The 15,475-nt window shown below is 38.1% G+C and overlaps 1 protein-coding gene across 1 annotated transcript; it reads left to right on the plus strand.

The window, feature by feature from the left end:
• Positions 1-698: 698 nt before the first annotated feature.
• On the plus strand, positions 699-9,340 carry crhbp (corticotropin releasing hormone binding protein). The gene is made up of 7 exons (XM_023280083.3): positions 699-858; positions 951-1,044; positions 2,478-2,635; positions 3,817-4,027; positions 4,419-4,564; positions 8,421-8,538; positions 8,618-9,340. Exons 1-7 carry the CDS (start codon positions 769-771, stop codon positions 8,770-8,772), a joined length of 972 nt encoding a protein of 323 aa, XP_023135851.2. The 5' UTR covers positions 699-768; the 3' UTR covers positions 8,773-9,340.
• Positions 9,341-15,475: the final 6,135 nt, after the last annotated feature.

Raw genomic sequence — 15,475 nt, forward strand, 5'->3', positions numbered from 1 at the left:
ACAGGTCACCAGTCTGTCACAGGGCTACATATATAGACAAACAATCACTCTCACATTCACACCTACGGGCAATTTAGAGTAATCAATTAACCTCAGCATATTTTTGGACTGTGGGAGGAAGCCGGAGTACCCGGAGAAAACCCACGCATGCACAGGGAGAACATGCAAACTCCATGCAGAAAGATCCCGGGAAAGCCGGGACGCGAACCAGGGATCTTCTCGCTGCAAGGCGAAAGTGCTAACCACTACACCACTGTGCAGCCCAGATGGGACCAATTATTCTATATTGTAATAGTATACAATAAAATAAATAAACTGTTCCTGTATTGTTTTATGCTCACACATAATATTAACTAACCTCATATTTCGACAGTTTTCCATTCAGTTTTGACTCCTGGTTTTCTTGTGCCACCTCAAGATTTTTTCATCTAACCTCGTTTTTGAAAGATTTCTGGAGGCTCCACTGCAGCTTCAGCGTCACTGTTGGACAGAATTCCTGCAGCAGCTACCTGACACACTGAGACTCATAATGGTTTGAGCTCCTCTATCAGTATCAGCTGCCCATCTCCTCCCTCTCTCCCTCTCTTTCCCTCTCTTTCTCACCCATCCTTGCTCTCGTCACAACCACGCAATTGTGTAGGAGGGAGGGAGGGTGTCCACGGTGGGTGACAGCGACCATGTCACTCTCAGACTGGGCTCCTATAAAAAGCAGCTCCGGCCGCAGAGCAGCTCACACTTTCTCCGCTCAGGTGCGCCTTGCAGACAGAGATGCGCGTAATGGAGCGCACTTTCCGAGAGCAGCTCTTCTTCCTGGTGTTGTGTCTGTCTGTCCTCAAAGGAGACTCCAGATATATTGAGGTGAGTAAATGGAAACTTTAGTCACGTTCGCTTCGTTACAGATTCACACATGCTTGCTGAAGTTTGCGCACTTCTTCTATTCTCTCCTGCAGAACAACGAAATCTCAAAAGATGAATTATACTCATTTTTCAACTCGGAGCTCAAGAGAGAAACACCTGAGGAGCTGATGTACCGTCGACCTTTACGTGAGTCATGTCAAATATAATATAATACAGAGACTAATTTGCATTTATTTTTGTTTTGTAAGCCATTTATTAGACTGTTGTTTAGGTTTAATATTAGTTTATTGGTATAAAACTTCAATAATTCTAAAGACTAATGGAGAGAAAATATGGAAAATAGAAGGAAAAAATTACACTACATTGTTTAAAAAAATAAAATAAAAACTAAAAAAATGCTGCGAAATCATCTAAAATAACCATCTTTTTAAAGTACACAATAATTTCTACAAATAAACATATTTTCCAGCCATAATTTTACACGACACTATGTGCTTTCTTGGCTTTTTATTATTTGAACAAAAATATTTTCATGTGTAAAAACAACTGAATTGCCTACAATGAATAGGATGATTTTCTTAAAAATGTTTTGACTGATTATCAAGTGCTTATATATATTATACGCTGATGAAAAAATACTTATTCAACATTTTAATTGTGAAAATGTCTGCAATTGTAAAATAATTGCTCATTTAATAAACAAATCTATGTGAAGTTACAGAACCAATACTTCTTTCACATTAATTGTCAGTAATTGTATGTAATTTAAAAAAAAATACATTTATGATATTAAACTTGAAATTAACCTTTTCATCTGTTGATGTTATTTTGTGTTAGACATAAAATTGCACAGTATATTATTGATATTTTTGAGTATTTAAAAAAGTTTTTAAAAAATCTGTAAAATTCCTGATAGTTTTTTACAGTGTACAATAATATTTAATTTTTAAAGTACTGATGAAATAAGTTGAAATTGATTTTGTGCATTTACTTCCAAGTGATTTTATTTGTGATGTAGCTATACAGTATAATGTGTAAGTGTAGAAATGCCGCCGGAGCATCGATCGTAGTCTGATCAGACTCAAAAACTGTCACAACAGACAGAATTCAGTTTTTAAAATATATTTTTTTAATCATTCATTTTTTAATTTCCAATTGCAACATGTATGCTCAATGTATGAAAAATGTTTAGTTACATTTTTGAAAGTCTCTCTTCGTCTGTGTCTTTGGATAATTGCAAAAGCTATACGATAAGTACAGATTATATGCACTTGTAACAGAAATAGAATGACACAGTTGTGTACCAGGTTTTAAAGGCATATTGCAATTTAAAAATCAACAAAATTACACCATTTATCAGTTTTCTCTTGAGGTTATTTTGTATCAGGCATAAAAAAATCTGTTTATTATTGATATATTTGAGTATCTAAAAATAATCTTGAATAAAATTGTTACAGATTGTTTTTTTTTACAGTGTACAATAATATTATTATTTTTTAAATATTGATAAAACTAAATTGAAATTGATCTTGTGCATTTACTTCCAGTTGGTTTTATTTGTGATGTGCACATATACAGTATAACATGTAACTGTAGAAATGCCCTCTGCTGCCTGTCAGGCTGCCTGGACATGGTTGCGGTGGAGGGTCAGTTCACCTTCACAGCAGATCGTCCTCAGCTCAGCTGTGCTGCCTTCTTCATGGCGGAGCCCAGTGAAGTGATCAGTGTGGATTATGACAGCGTTGACATCGACTGCAGAGGCGGAGACTTCATCACTGTGAGTGAACAGCTTTTCACTGTTTTTTTCACTCAGCTTCTTAGGTCTACTACTGGATCCTGTGTGTATCTATTCACAGGAACAGAATCGTGGGTTTATTTTGTTTTGCAGTGCAACCTTGTTCATGCCGTCAAACATTCGGTTCAGTTAACTTGCTCGGCTAAGTTCAGAAACACTTCCTGATTAGGCAAAAATCCTCCTTTAATGTAAAGCTTGTTTAACCTGCTTACTTTAGGTGATCTGCCCTTTAAGCACGCCTCTATGGCTGTAGGACGACACTCTGCACGCTAACACATCATGAACCCTCAAGAGTTGAATGTTCTGCACACAGATTAGCAAAAACTGCTTGTTGATTTGGATTTTTTCTACACTGAACCTCTGAACTCCAAGCAGTGTTTGGGCATTTTGTGCTCCTGTCACATTTTTACTCACCGTTGACTCATTTTTCACTGCAATATAAAGTCCTACACCTCTATGGAACCATAGCTGGAAGGAGAAGGAACTGAAAAACTCCTCTGTGCATTTTGATACAGTTATGATGCCATAAAATGCAAAAACCTAACAAAAAAAGTTGAATTTCTTTAAACATTTACTTATCAAAAAATGGGGGGAAAAATGGAATCGACATTTAGATCATTTTTCCCAACTGCCCACAGGTGTTACTAATGCAACAAAAAATACTAGCACTACATAGTATACATTTGAACTATTTACATTTTTAATTTGTTTCAATATTTGATCCGTGTAAACACAGCCTGCAGTTCAGCTAAAAAACTGCTGAATTTTTACCATGTACCTTTTGGTTGCAACTGAGTCACTAATGGCTTCATAATTGGGCAATGGAGAGCAAAATTTTTAGTCTGTTACAGAATACTGTTGTTCCAACTGCATTATTTAGGCATTTTTTTATATGAGACAGGTGAAGTAAAGTGATTTTGCTGAAATATCCCAATTTTAAACTTAGATTTGGTTTCATTTTTCTGCTGGAGCTGCTCAGATTAGCTCAAGAACTGTTGTGAAGTTGACAGTTTTTGAGGAAAACATATACATAAATGTACATAAATGGTGTGTTTTTGGCTGTTTTTTTAAAGACAACATGCCTTTCACATGCCAGCAAGTTTTGGAGTTGAGGGAGTTTTGATCTTGGATGACTGTGTATGAAATCCTACTCTCTCTTTTAGGTGTTTGACGGCTGGGTGATGAAAGGACAGAAGTTCCCCAGCTCCCAGGATCACCCGCTGCCTCTGTACGAGCGCTACGTGGATTACTGTGACTCTGGATCACTGAGGAAGAGCGTACGCTCCTCTCAAAACGTGGCCATGGTCTTCTTCCGCATCCACAATGCTGGCAGCAGCTTCACCCTGACAGTCAGGAAACACATCAACCCCTTCCGTAAGTGGATAATCATAGTCACTCAGTCACGCATGCACACAAATAGAACCAATTCAGCTGTCAGCCCATTTGGGCAGCAATTAATGTGTGACTGTGTGGTGATAGTACAAACTGGGAGGGGGCGTTAGTCATCAACTGCACTAACAGGGGACAGTTTGAAATCACTGTGTCTATAAACACATCGCAAACATGTAAGAACAGGACATATCTTAAAGCTGCACTGAACACAAAACTGAGATTTTCATCACCGTTGTGACTTTAAAATCATCCTAATTTATGTTGATGACACATCCCAATTAGGTAAAATGCAAAATTTGTACGTAAATCATTCAGGTGTGGATGTTTCTCTGCCTCAGTAATGCTTTCAACATGCCTCCTTGCATCTCTGCAGCCTGTAATGTCATCTCCCAGTCACCAGAGGGCAGTTACACAATGGTGATCCCACAGCAGCACAGAAACTGCAGCTTCTCCATTATATATCCAGTGGAGATCGACATCTCGGAGTTCAGCTTGGGACACTACAACAACTTCCCCAAGGTGAACTAAGTCTTCAAACACACTTTAGTATTACCTCAGTGCTCTTGATTCTCCATCTCAACATGCTTTTTTTAATCAAGGTTTTGCCACTATTCCAGTTGAATTGAGACACTTTATTCATTCAAAGCATATTTTGAGTGAGCTAAACCTTAAAAACCTCATTGTGACAGACAGTTCTGATGCTTCACTACACTCATGTGGTTAGCTTTTAGCGATACAATTTTAAAGGACTGGTTTTGCAAAAACAAAAAAAAAATCTGTAAGTGTAATCTGTGTCGTTCCTGCCAGACAACACTCTTCGTTCATAGGACCTCCCAAAATTACCCCGTTTGCTGTGGCCTACTTTGGTTAAAGCAGTACAACATATAAAATTTTTAATATCAACAGTGGGTCACAACCACAGAATGGCTCAAAGTCACGATTTCCCAAAGAGGTTTTATCTGGTTTCAAAGTGAAAATCACCAGCATCAGAATGACAGGAAAAAACTAGAAAAGCACTCAGAGAGTGCAGTCCTCCACCAAGGCTGTTCAGTTGACGTATCATTTCCAACGGATGAAATCTCTAATAAAAAATGACCTTGCGCTGAGCACAAGCTTGTGTTATGCATGTGCATGTTATGTATGAATACCAAATTGCATGTAAATTACTCTTATAAAAGTCTGTTGATCAGTTCATTTTTGGTAAACCTTTGTTTTGCTACTGTTAAAATAACCGTTCCTTCCATGCTTTTATTTTGAAGACGTATTTTTAATGTTGCGGGCTTTTATTTTGTCACCATTCCAGCAGCACAGGAAGTGATTCTCTAAGAAGCGGTTTCTTGACATGACGAAGACGCTGCCGAAAAGTCAGAAAATTCTAATAAAGATGAAAGACAACGATTACACGCTGCTGCTGTCTGACAAAGGATGTGTCTAAACTTAGAAGCACCTAGTGGGGACAAGCTCTTACTGTGAAGAAATGAGTGAAGGACAGAAAGAGGAAGTTGTGTTCAAAATGAGGCTGGCGGCTGAACTTAACGTGTCTGGCTGGGGTTTGCTACATTGCGTGACCTAAATATGTAGCGGGCGGCAGGAATTGATGGGACTCAGAAACACCCCACAGTTTAATCATTTCTTCTTGTATGATTTCCAACTGATAAATCACAGTCAATTTGTAGTAGGATCGCAGTCATGTGATCATCAGTGGGTAACTGACACTGTTCACGTCGTGGTTACAAGGATGCTGTGCCGGCTGCTATATCTCCCAGTGGGAAATCTTTAACAAAGCTGTAGATCCAGACTATAAGCTGCATCACTGCCAAAATCTAATCACTTGGTCCTTGTGTCATTTCTGATCTTCTCTGAAAATTTCATCCAAATCTGTTGCTCCGTTTTTCGGTAATGTTTCACACAGACAGACAGATTCCCAGATTCCCAGACAAACGTATGCCGATCCTCACATAACTTCACCCGTTCCTTGGCGGAGTAAACATTAAGCAGTTTTGTTGAATGGGATTTCATTTACTTAAGCAAAACAGACGTTTTTGTTTATCAAATGGTTGGACATAACAGGAAAATGCATAGATTTCTGACAAATAAGGTAACAAAGACCAGTCATGCTTAATGTTGTGTGTAGTCACACCCCAACCACCCATTCTGGGAAAGGAAAAACCCTGCAAGTGAAGAATTATCACCTGACTCTGCCGTTTCTCTCAGGTCTACAGAGTATTTTGGTATCTTTGAGCTCAGTTTTGGTTTTCCAGCATAGCAGCTCTACAGGTTTGGTTTAGTGTCAGCGACAGATGGCAGACTCCTCTATATGTATATATTACCTGCTTAGCACCAGAGGTTAAAAGAAACTTCAAATTGCTCTGATAAATGTGAAAAAATGCAACATGTTAGCCAGTTGTACTTATAACCTGACATTCCTGCTGCCCTTAAATGACCAAAAAACAGTTTTTCTCTATTTAATGTTAAAAAAAATAAATAAAAATGTTGTCCAACCACTGAGTTGGTCCTTACAGTGCTCCAAGGACATCAAACCACTATGGAGATCACCTGAAGCACCCATAGTGTTAAAATTAAATTTCAACATGACACTTATAAAGCTAAAATGATTACGTTATATGTCACTTATCCAATCTGTAATGTATGGACAGTATCATGCCTGTGCCATGGCTCTGCCTGTCACTGTTTTGGGTGCCTCTAAATGAAACTGTGAGGAACATTAGTGTAAAAGTGACCTACGTCTGAATGACAGAGCATATGGATGAAGTCAACAATGTTAAGTATCCCAAAGGGCTTTAGAGGACAGTCACATGCCTGGACGTTTAAAGGAGCTGAGCTACTCTTAATGAAAGCTGTTTAACCTGAATTTCACTCGATCAAATATGAATCATCTTTGCAGACTTACTAGCATCTAAGGTTCTAGGAAAGACAGTTAGTTTCATGGTTCACAGATTTGGCTGGAATATCTCAATGATTATTGGGCGGATTGCCAGGAATTTATGTAAGATAAGATAAGATAAACTTTATTGATCCCACAGTGGGGAAAGTTCACCGTTACAGCAGCTCAAAAGACAGGGGTATACATGCAGTGTAAGAATATATTAAAAACACAGTGCAAAAATTGCAGAGAAACATTATATAGACACGATGAAGTTTTCGAACACTATATACAAAAAGATGAGGTTGTAACAAATTATTGCACATGTATTCATCTTTGTAACCCAAAGGTGGACATTTGTCATCTGAGCATTTTAGGGGGAAAAATGACTAGGGTTAAGGATAACGTCCTCACATGTGGTTCTCTGACTTATCCTCTACTACCACCAGCAGTTTTAGCACCTTGGCTCATGTTGATCAAATGCCTCCAAAGCAAATGACCCTCCCTCAGCTGTACTTTGCATTTAATTCTAATGAAGAATTACTATCATGCACACACCCATGTTTAACCAGCAAAAAGCCTTTATGGAACACTATACGTGCTAACAAAAAAAAAAAAAAGTCTGTATTATAGTCAATGAGAATCACAGGATGCTTCATAATTTCCAAAGGGCTTCAGAGGAGATCCAGTCTGTTGGGATATTTAAAGAAAGGTGTGAAGTTTATTTCACCTATGCTTTTTCTGCACATGTAGAAATGTCTGTAGAAAATGCAAAAATGTTTTTTAATACAGTTATTGACTGTAATTTTTCAAAAAGATTTACTGTTATTTCCCTGTTTTTCCCGCTGTTAGCTACGGTTAATATCTAGCAAATCAAAACAGAAAAAATATATTATTGTACATGTTAACTGTAAAAACCAAACAAGCAAAAACAAAAAACAGGCCAAAAGAGTAAATAATGGCCACATCAAAAATAAAAATAAAAAATCTCAAAATAAAATCTACATTTAACCCTAATATTACACAATATTTTCTACTGTATTTAAATCTGCAAACAATGTCACTATTTTACAGATATTGTTTTTGTAAATTGCAGATAATATCTCAAAAAATCATGGAAAAAAAGTGTTGACTGTAGAGAAACAAACAAACAAAAACACTGAACTAACTTTCACATCAATAATCTGTATTTTCACAAATGATAATTTGTTCTTTTACAATGTGCAACCATAAAATTACACCTTTTACTGTATTTGCTAGTATTTTTATTGTTTTTGAATGTTAAAATCTTTTCACAGGTTTTTTCTGATTTTTTGTTACACTGTACAAGAGGTTTCTTGTTAGGAAAGTGTAAAAATGCATTGTTTTAACCCACTGGACAAAAAGTATTTCATCAGGCAAATTGCATCAGTCAGTGTGATAAACTGAACGTAACTCATGTGGATCTGGTTGATGCAAAATATTTGTTTCATATTATGCTGATTTCTGCAGAGGTCCATGCCTGGATGTGCAGAAACTGGGGATTTTGTGCAGCTGCTGGGAGGAAATGGTATTGATACATCGAAGCTGCTTCCCATCACAGACCTCTGCGTCTCCTTCACTGGACCCAGTGAGTACACGCTCATCTCTGCCCACCCTTTCCATGAAACAGACCTTATAGTTAATATTTCTCCTCTTTCCCCCTGCAGCCCACATGAAGATCGGCTGTGACAACACAGTGGTGAGGATGGTGTCCAGCGGGAAGTTTGTCAACCGGGTGTCTTTCAGCTACAGGCTACTTGACAGTCAGGAGTTACAGACGATCAAACTCAACAACGTGGAAGATTTCTGTTTCAGCAACTGATCCTAACAGGGTCATTATGTGACAAATGTATCATTTGACTGCAAACATTTTGAAAAATTATTTTATTGAAAGCAACAGAACCGCCCAATCGGTCCTTCTGATTCAATCCAAAGACATTAAAGTGTATGAAACATACAATATATACTGTCATAAGAATATTAAACGCTCCAACATTTACTGGAATTTCTTTTTTTTGTTGCCATATTTTCATTCTAGTTGTTGCTAAATAAATCTTAATTAAGTGTCCTTTTGTGTTTGGTGGAAATGCAGTTGTTTTAATTTATGGCTTTGTGTACAATAAGTGTATTTCTTAGGATGAGACTTATATTGTTAACATGTTCTTCATGGGTTTGTGATCAACATTCTTGAAAAAGAATGGTGCTAAAATGAATGTTAGCGTCCGTTTGTGTGAGTGATACATGATGTGCCGAGTCGCTCCCTGCTGCATATGACATGGAGGGTAAAGCTAAAAGGCTACAGGTGAGAAATGCATGTACTCATTGCCATTATGCAGTGAAATTTGATTAAAAAAAAATTTTGCAATAAAATTATACTGCATGACAAAGCATGCAGCTGTGGTTTCCCTCTTATTTAATGTATGTCAAAAACAATAAGAAGAACAAGATCATTATTTCTCATATATATATATATATATATATATATATATATATATGTATATATATATATATATATATAAAAATAAACACATTTTACAGCTAAAAACACAGAAATACATTTTGTGTCTCCAGGTATTGGTCTGCACCCTACAAAAAATTTATGCTCCTTTAACTGTGCTCACTTTATTTATCAGCAAAATGCGTGTACACTATACTATAGATCTGCCATTCGTGAATTTAATTACCACTATTTTTAGTCACTCTGTTTCGAGAAATATCGTGGCACTATTCCTGTCTCTTTTGTGCACTGCTCCATTAAATTACTTTCAATCCGTTAATTTCGGTGGAGAAACACATATGGGAGGAAGCTATTGCTCCACCTTACCAGACATCTCAGTTTTTGTTTGTTCAGTAGTCTTGTGCAATAGCAGTGGACACAAACATGAGAAGAACATTCTGGAATCGTTTTGAGAGCTCAAAATGACTGACCAGTTGAATTTATAAAATCTGTTTGTATTGTCAGTAGATCTGCCTGCAGTGTTCTTTTTATCAAACCATTTCTGATGTTGACATACAGCATTCAGTGTAAATGCCTGGGAATTTATTGAAATACAGAGCAAGTGTGCAGTTATCCTAGGGTCTGCTAACACCTGACCTTAAATGCAGCCTGCATCCTGAGTGCACAGCTCTAAGTACAGGTGTTAATGCATTTAGTATGCAGTGAGATCTATTCATTCAGGCCACATTTCGAGGTCATCTGAGCCACAAATGTGTCCTGAGCCAAGGACTGCGCTGAAGGACATTCTCTGTATATACAGATGCCCTACTGAAGCTTGGTTCTGCTTGATATTTCTTGTTGAAAGGAACTGTTTTTTTCTTCCTACTGCAGGAAATTGCCACCCAAAGGTTTGGATTTGCACTGGGTTTCTCTCTATAATGGAATATAATATAATATGGAAATGAGAAAGGACTCAAGAATGTAAAAACAGAGTTTATTAGCAATAAATAAATGACATGGCGCAAAGGGTTGTGGCATTTTATGATTGAACGAAGATGTGGGTTTAGAAGGAATTTGCATAGGTATATAACACGATGTGACGCTTTGTGTAGTTAGTTAAAATCTCAAGATTTTGCTCATGTTTGTTCTTACAGCCTCTGCATTGAATAAACATCATTCGCATCAGACTCTGAAGATTACTTGAAGACTTTTTCTTGGAAATCTTTTGAAGACTCCAACTTTTGATTCAGAATTGATTTTTGACTATTTGTGTGACAAAGCTGCCTGATCATCACTGGCCCTTAGCATGGAGACTGAGTCACAACATAAGACTACAAATGCAAACAATGAACTACAAGCATAAGTGACCAAAGGTCACCACTAACTACAGAAGTCAGAAAGACACTGAGGCTCACTAGTGGACTGGCGGAAAATTACACAATGGCGGAAAAGACATAAGCTAACCCACGGAAGGTAAGACCCTGGCAGGAAAGACTAAGAAGTTAATAAAGAGAAAACAAGCTATACAGAGCTAAGTATCAACTGGTGAGATAAACCAGCAATTACACGAACTATTCTATCAGAGAATAGACTAGCGAAATAAGTCAGAAAGTATCACAAACTACTCTACCTGAAAAGTGAGTGGTAAATTTAACCAGGAAATAACACAAACTATGCTACCTGAAAATCAACTGGAATTAAACCAGGAAATAACACGAACTATACTAACCAATCAGACTATTGAAACAACTACAATACACAATACTACAGTCTGGCACCGGGGTGGAGGAACTTAGCTGACAGGAGGGAGATGAGGGGAAGCGTGGCTGTAGTTGGGGGGTCCGGAGTCGGGGTAACATTGGCGTGGCAAGTGGCGGCGTGTGGAAGACAAGCGGTCTTTCGAGGTTGGCAGGCTGTCTGGTGCACGAGATGGAGAAGTCCAGGAATCCGGAGGGTGATGGAGGCCAATGTCTGTGGTGGGGGGTCCAGGGGAAGGCACAAGCAGACGGAGACCAGACTGGAAAGAGCAAACGAGAATTAGAAAGGATCAACAGGAACCAGAGCGAGACAATAATCTTGTCTACGATAATAAGCCTTGACAAAGGAATTCCTGAGTCAATGTCATCATTCTGATTTTAAGTACTATCCTGTGTTTACATGATATAATGTAACAGCTCAGACCGGAAGCCATTAAACATCACAGCAGTCTTTGTCATGGTGCCCAATGCTAGCTAAACCCCTACAGTGCTCTTTGTTTGCCAACATGGGACTGTCTAGTCCGAGTGGCCACCTTGGTGGTAATGTGGAGGTCCTTAGTTTAATTTTTTTACATATAAAAAAATACAAGTAAAGAAATAGGTCTGCCAGCTGCATGAGACGGTTTTTGTTTCACTAAATGGCACGATTTTTCTCGACCAGCAAACATGAAATTCCTTGTTTTGTATTTTGTTTTGCTTATAGTATTTGCTGCCTGGAATGGAGGTCTTCACATCCAGAGCTTCTTATTCCTTTTCAAACACTCTCAGAGAAAAAAAACTGGAGTGGATCCAATCAGCCAGAAAATTTTGACACTCCTTAAATTGTTCAAAAAAAACACTACTTTAGACGGCTCTGTAATTTTCACTACTGATTGGCGTGGTGCTCAGGTCATGAAGTCCCATGTGAGGAGAAATCTGTCAACAATCTTATTTGTAATTTTAAAAATAAAAATAAAAGGAACAAATAATATGTTTTTATCCATGGGCAATTAGGCTTTTAAACTCAAAGGAGTAACCCCCATGGATACTTCTGGACATTTTTTCTCTTTGTCAAACATGGGACAGTGCAACAGGTGTGTACATGCAGACTTTTATTGTTGTTTGTATTTATTACTTTCATTATGTCATGCATATTGCATATTTGTATTTTTTAAGTGCACTATGGGGAGATGCTCCCACCATTTTTGTTGCGCAATTGTTGTGTACAGTGACAATTAGAAAAGCATTCAGAGAGCGCAGTACTCTGCCAAGGCTGTTTATTCCCCCATATGGAATTGTCAGAAATGCAGCATTTTTTTTTTAGAAGTGCAGCATTTGTTTACTGATTATTGATGATCATAAATCATGGCAACATAGAATGTGGCCATTTAATATAGATGTACCCACAATCAAATCGCGTAACCTAAATATGTAGCGGGTGGCAGAAATTGATGGGACTCGGAAACAACCCCACAATTGTTCCTTGTATGACGTAGCATTCACTTGTCGTCATAGTTACAGTGATGCAGTGACGCAATGATACAGAAATCTTTAACAAATCCGTGGATCCAGACTATAAGCCGCATCGCTGCCAAAATCTAATCAGGTAGTCCTTGTGCCATTTCTGACACAAGGACCTGAAAATTTCATCCAAATTCATATGTCTGTTTTTGAGCAGTGTTGCTAACAGACAGACAGACAGACAGATGAAAGGACAAAGGTATGCCGATAGTCACATAACTCCACCACGTTCCTTGACGGAGTTATTGTTAGGGCCAATAGGAGCTACCAAGAGCCACTTGAAACATGTTATGTTAGATTTTTCTCAACTTGTGCATGAGTTTAAAAAAAAATCTAAGAAACTCAAAATCAATCCTGTGTTTTACAGATAGCCAGTGCAGGGATGCTAGTATGTGCACCAGGTATGATATTTTCCTTTTGTTTTAAGAGTCTTTCCTCCACATTGATTAGCAAAGCAGGTTGCACAGCTGCTTGGTGGTTAACACTTTCATCTTGCAGCTAGAAGATCTCCGGTTTGCGTCACGGCTTCATATTAATACTTTCTGCATGGAGTTTGCATGGTCTCCCTCTGTATGTGTGGGTTTTCTTCAGATACTCGGCTTCCTCCCACAGTAAAAAAACATGCTGAGCTTAATCGGTGAGTCTAAATTGTTTGTAGATGTCCCTGAAAACTTCATCCAAATCCATTTGTCTGTTTTTGAGCAATGTTGCAAACAGAAAAACAGACAAATGTACGCTGATCATCACATAACTCCGCCGCATTCATGTAATAAAGGCAATTCTATTCTATTCTATTTAACATGGTGGAACAACCAGGTACTACAGCCAATCAACAATACAGTTTCTGACATGTATATAGAGAAATGACATGTTTTCACTGTTTTGTAAGAACTTGTGGAGCCACAGTATACCTCACACACATGTAGAGTTAGCATGCTTGCAGTGCAGATAGTCCACACGGTCACAAGTTCTGGCCTGCATGCAAATGTCTGCAGTTGCAAATTTGGGCAGATGACGAAATTTTGTCCTGTGTGCCCTTGCAGATGCAGACACATTCTTGGAAAGCATAATTTGGCCATAATAGCAACAGCTACACTGCCGTGTTCACAGCCGTCCATGTGTGTGTCCGCAGGGGACTATAATCAAGGTTTAACATAGTTACCACTCAAAGGTAAATTCTGAACCAGGCATTTGGTCCCTGCAAGCAGCAATGACGTACATGTCTATTTGCATATAGAGTGGGGAAGGGAGTTCCAATCACAGGCGGTTATTCGTAATGCATGTGGAGATGTGTTCCAGTGACAGTTATGAACTCACATACTCAGAGCAGTCCAGTTGTGATCGAATCAGTCATGTTATCGTCACGTGTGATGAGGACCTCAGGTCAGCTCAAGCTACTTTCATCCTCATCAGCTATGTGCAGTGCCGCATTCTCAAACATTAGGCAACATAAAATCACTCATCACTCTCCACACAGAAGCCAGTTATCTGCAGCAATATAACAATAACTATCCATCGCTGTTAAATGTAGTTACATTTCAGCTGTTCCATATGGAGCAGTTAATAGGGGACATGAACCGTAGAATGAAGCAGCTGAATTTAGACTTTGAAGGCTCCTGTCTTAGCGAACAACCACAATGACATTGAGGCTTACAGGAGAGTACGTGCTGCTTCAACGTCTCCTTTGATGTGGATTGATGTCAATGTCTTTGACAACTGTCTCTGATACATAACAGCCCCTCCCCATCAATACAGAGAAAGCAGCAGGTCATATCTCCAAAAATAATGGCTTGAATGGTACAAACCAATGAGGCAACTAGTGATTAAAGGCCTGCAGGTGTTTTATCATTGATAGACACCTGCAACCACAGCTGGGGATGAACGACCGCCCACGTCTTTACAGCACAAAACAGCGTGTGTGTGTGTGTGTGTGTGTGTGTGTGTGTGTGTGTGTGTGTGTGTGTGCTAGGGTGTGTGCTGTATTAATAAGCACCTCTAGTGGTCTTGCACTAATTTGAATAGTGGGGTGAAATATGGTATGCAGCTGACTTCAGAGATAATCTATTTTTTTCCCAGTGGGTTACAGGATAAGGTTGGCGATATTCTATATTTTTCTTGTTGACAGCAAATGTTTATTTGAACCATATCCTAATATTTTCATTTTAGTCTGCTGATTTTCTAGAAATTACTTACAGAACTGGATAGACACTCAGACAGAAGCTATTTGTTTTCTGCTGAAGGTGCAAATACTTTTCTTTTTTAAAAATAATATCCTAATGTCTTTTTTTTTTTTTTTTTTTTAGCAAAAATGTGAACTAGGATGAGAAGCCCCCTGAAGAGCAATAACCTCTGTCTTTAAAATATGCATATTTTCAATATAACATGTACATAGGAAGGGTGTTTAAATGAACAAACTTACAGAGTAAATAAATTATAATTAACTGCAACTTTATTATTTTAAAACTACATATGAAATCCAGAAAAGGGGTTTCTTCCCAGGCTACAGAGGGGATTCATTTTGATCAAAACAAACTTGTCACTTATGCATAAGATTAACTTAATTAGTTTGATGTTGCTCTGACTTTAGCAGTAACATAAATGTTGGAAAGCACATCTGAAGTTTAGATCAGTTTGATTATTGCCTATTAATTTAAAAATTATGGGCCAAAAGGGGACAATATTTATAACTTTCTTACAACTTTACAACCCATTTTAGAGCACCGATCAGCAGGGATGCTTAGCCGATAACAGGGAATTCATCCTTCATAAAACCTTCATTTATATATGACAAAGAAAGTATTTGTTATATTTCATTCAACTAATGAACATGT

This window comes from Amphiprion ocellaris, chromosome 17, assembly GCF_022539595.1.
Source record: "Amphiprion ocellaris isolate individual 3 ecotype Okinawa chromosome 17, ASM2253959v1, whole genome shotgun sequence".
NCBI lineage: Eukaryota > Metazoa > Chordata > Actinopteri > Pomacentridae > Amphiprion > Amphiprion ocellaris.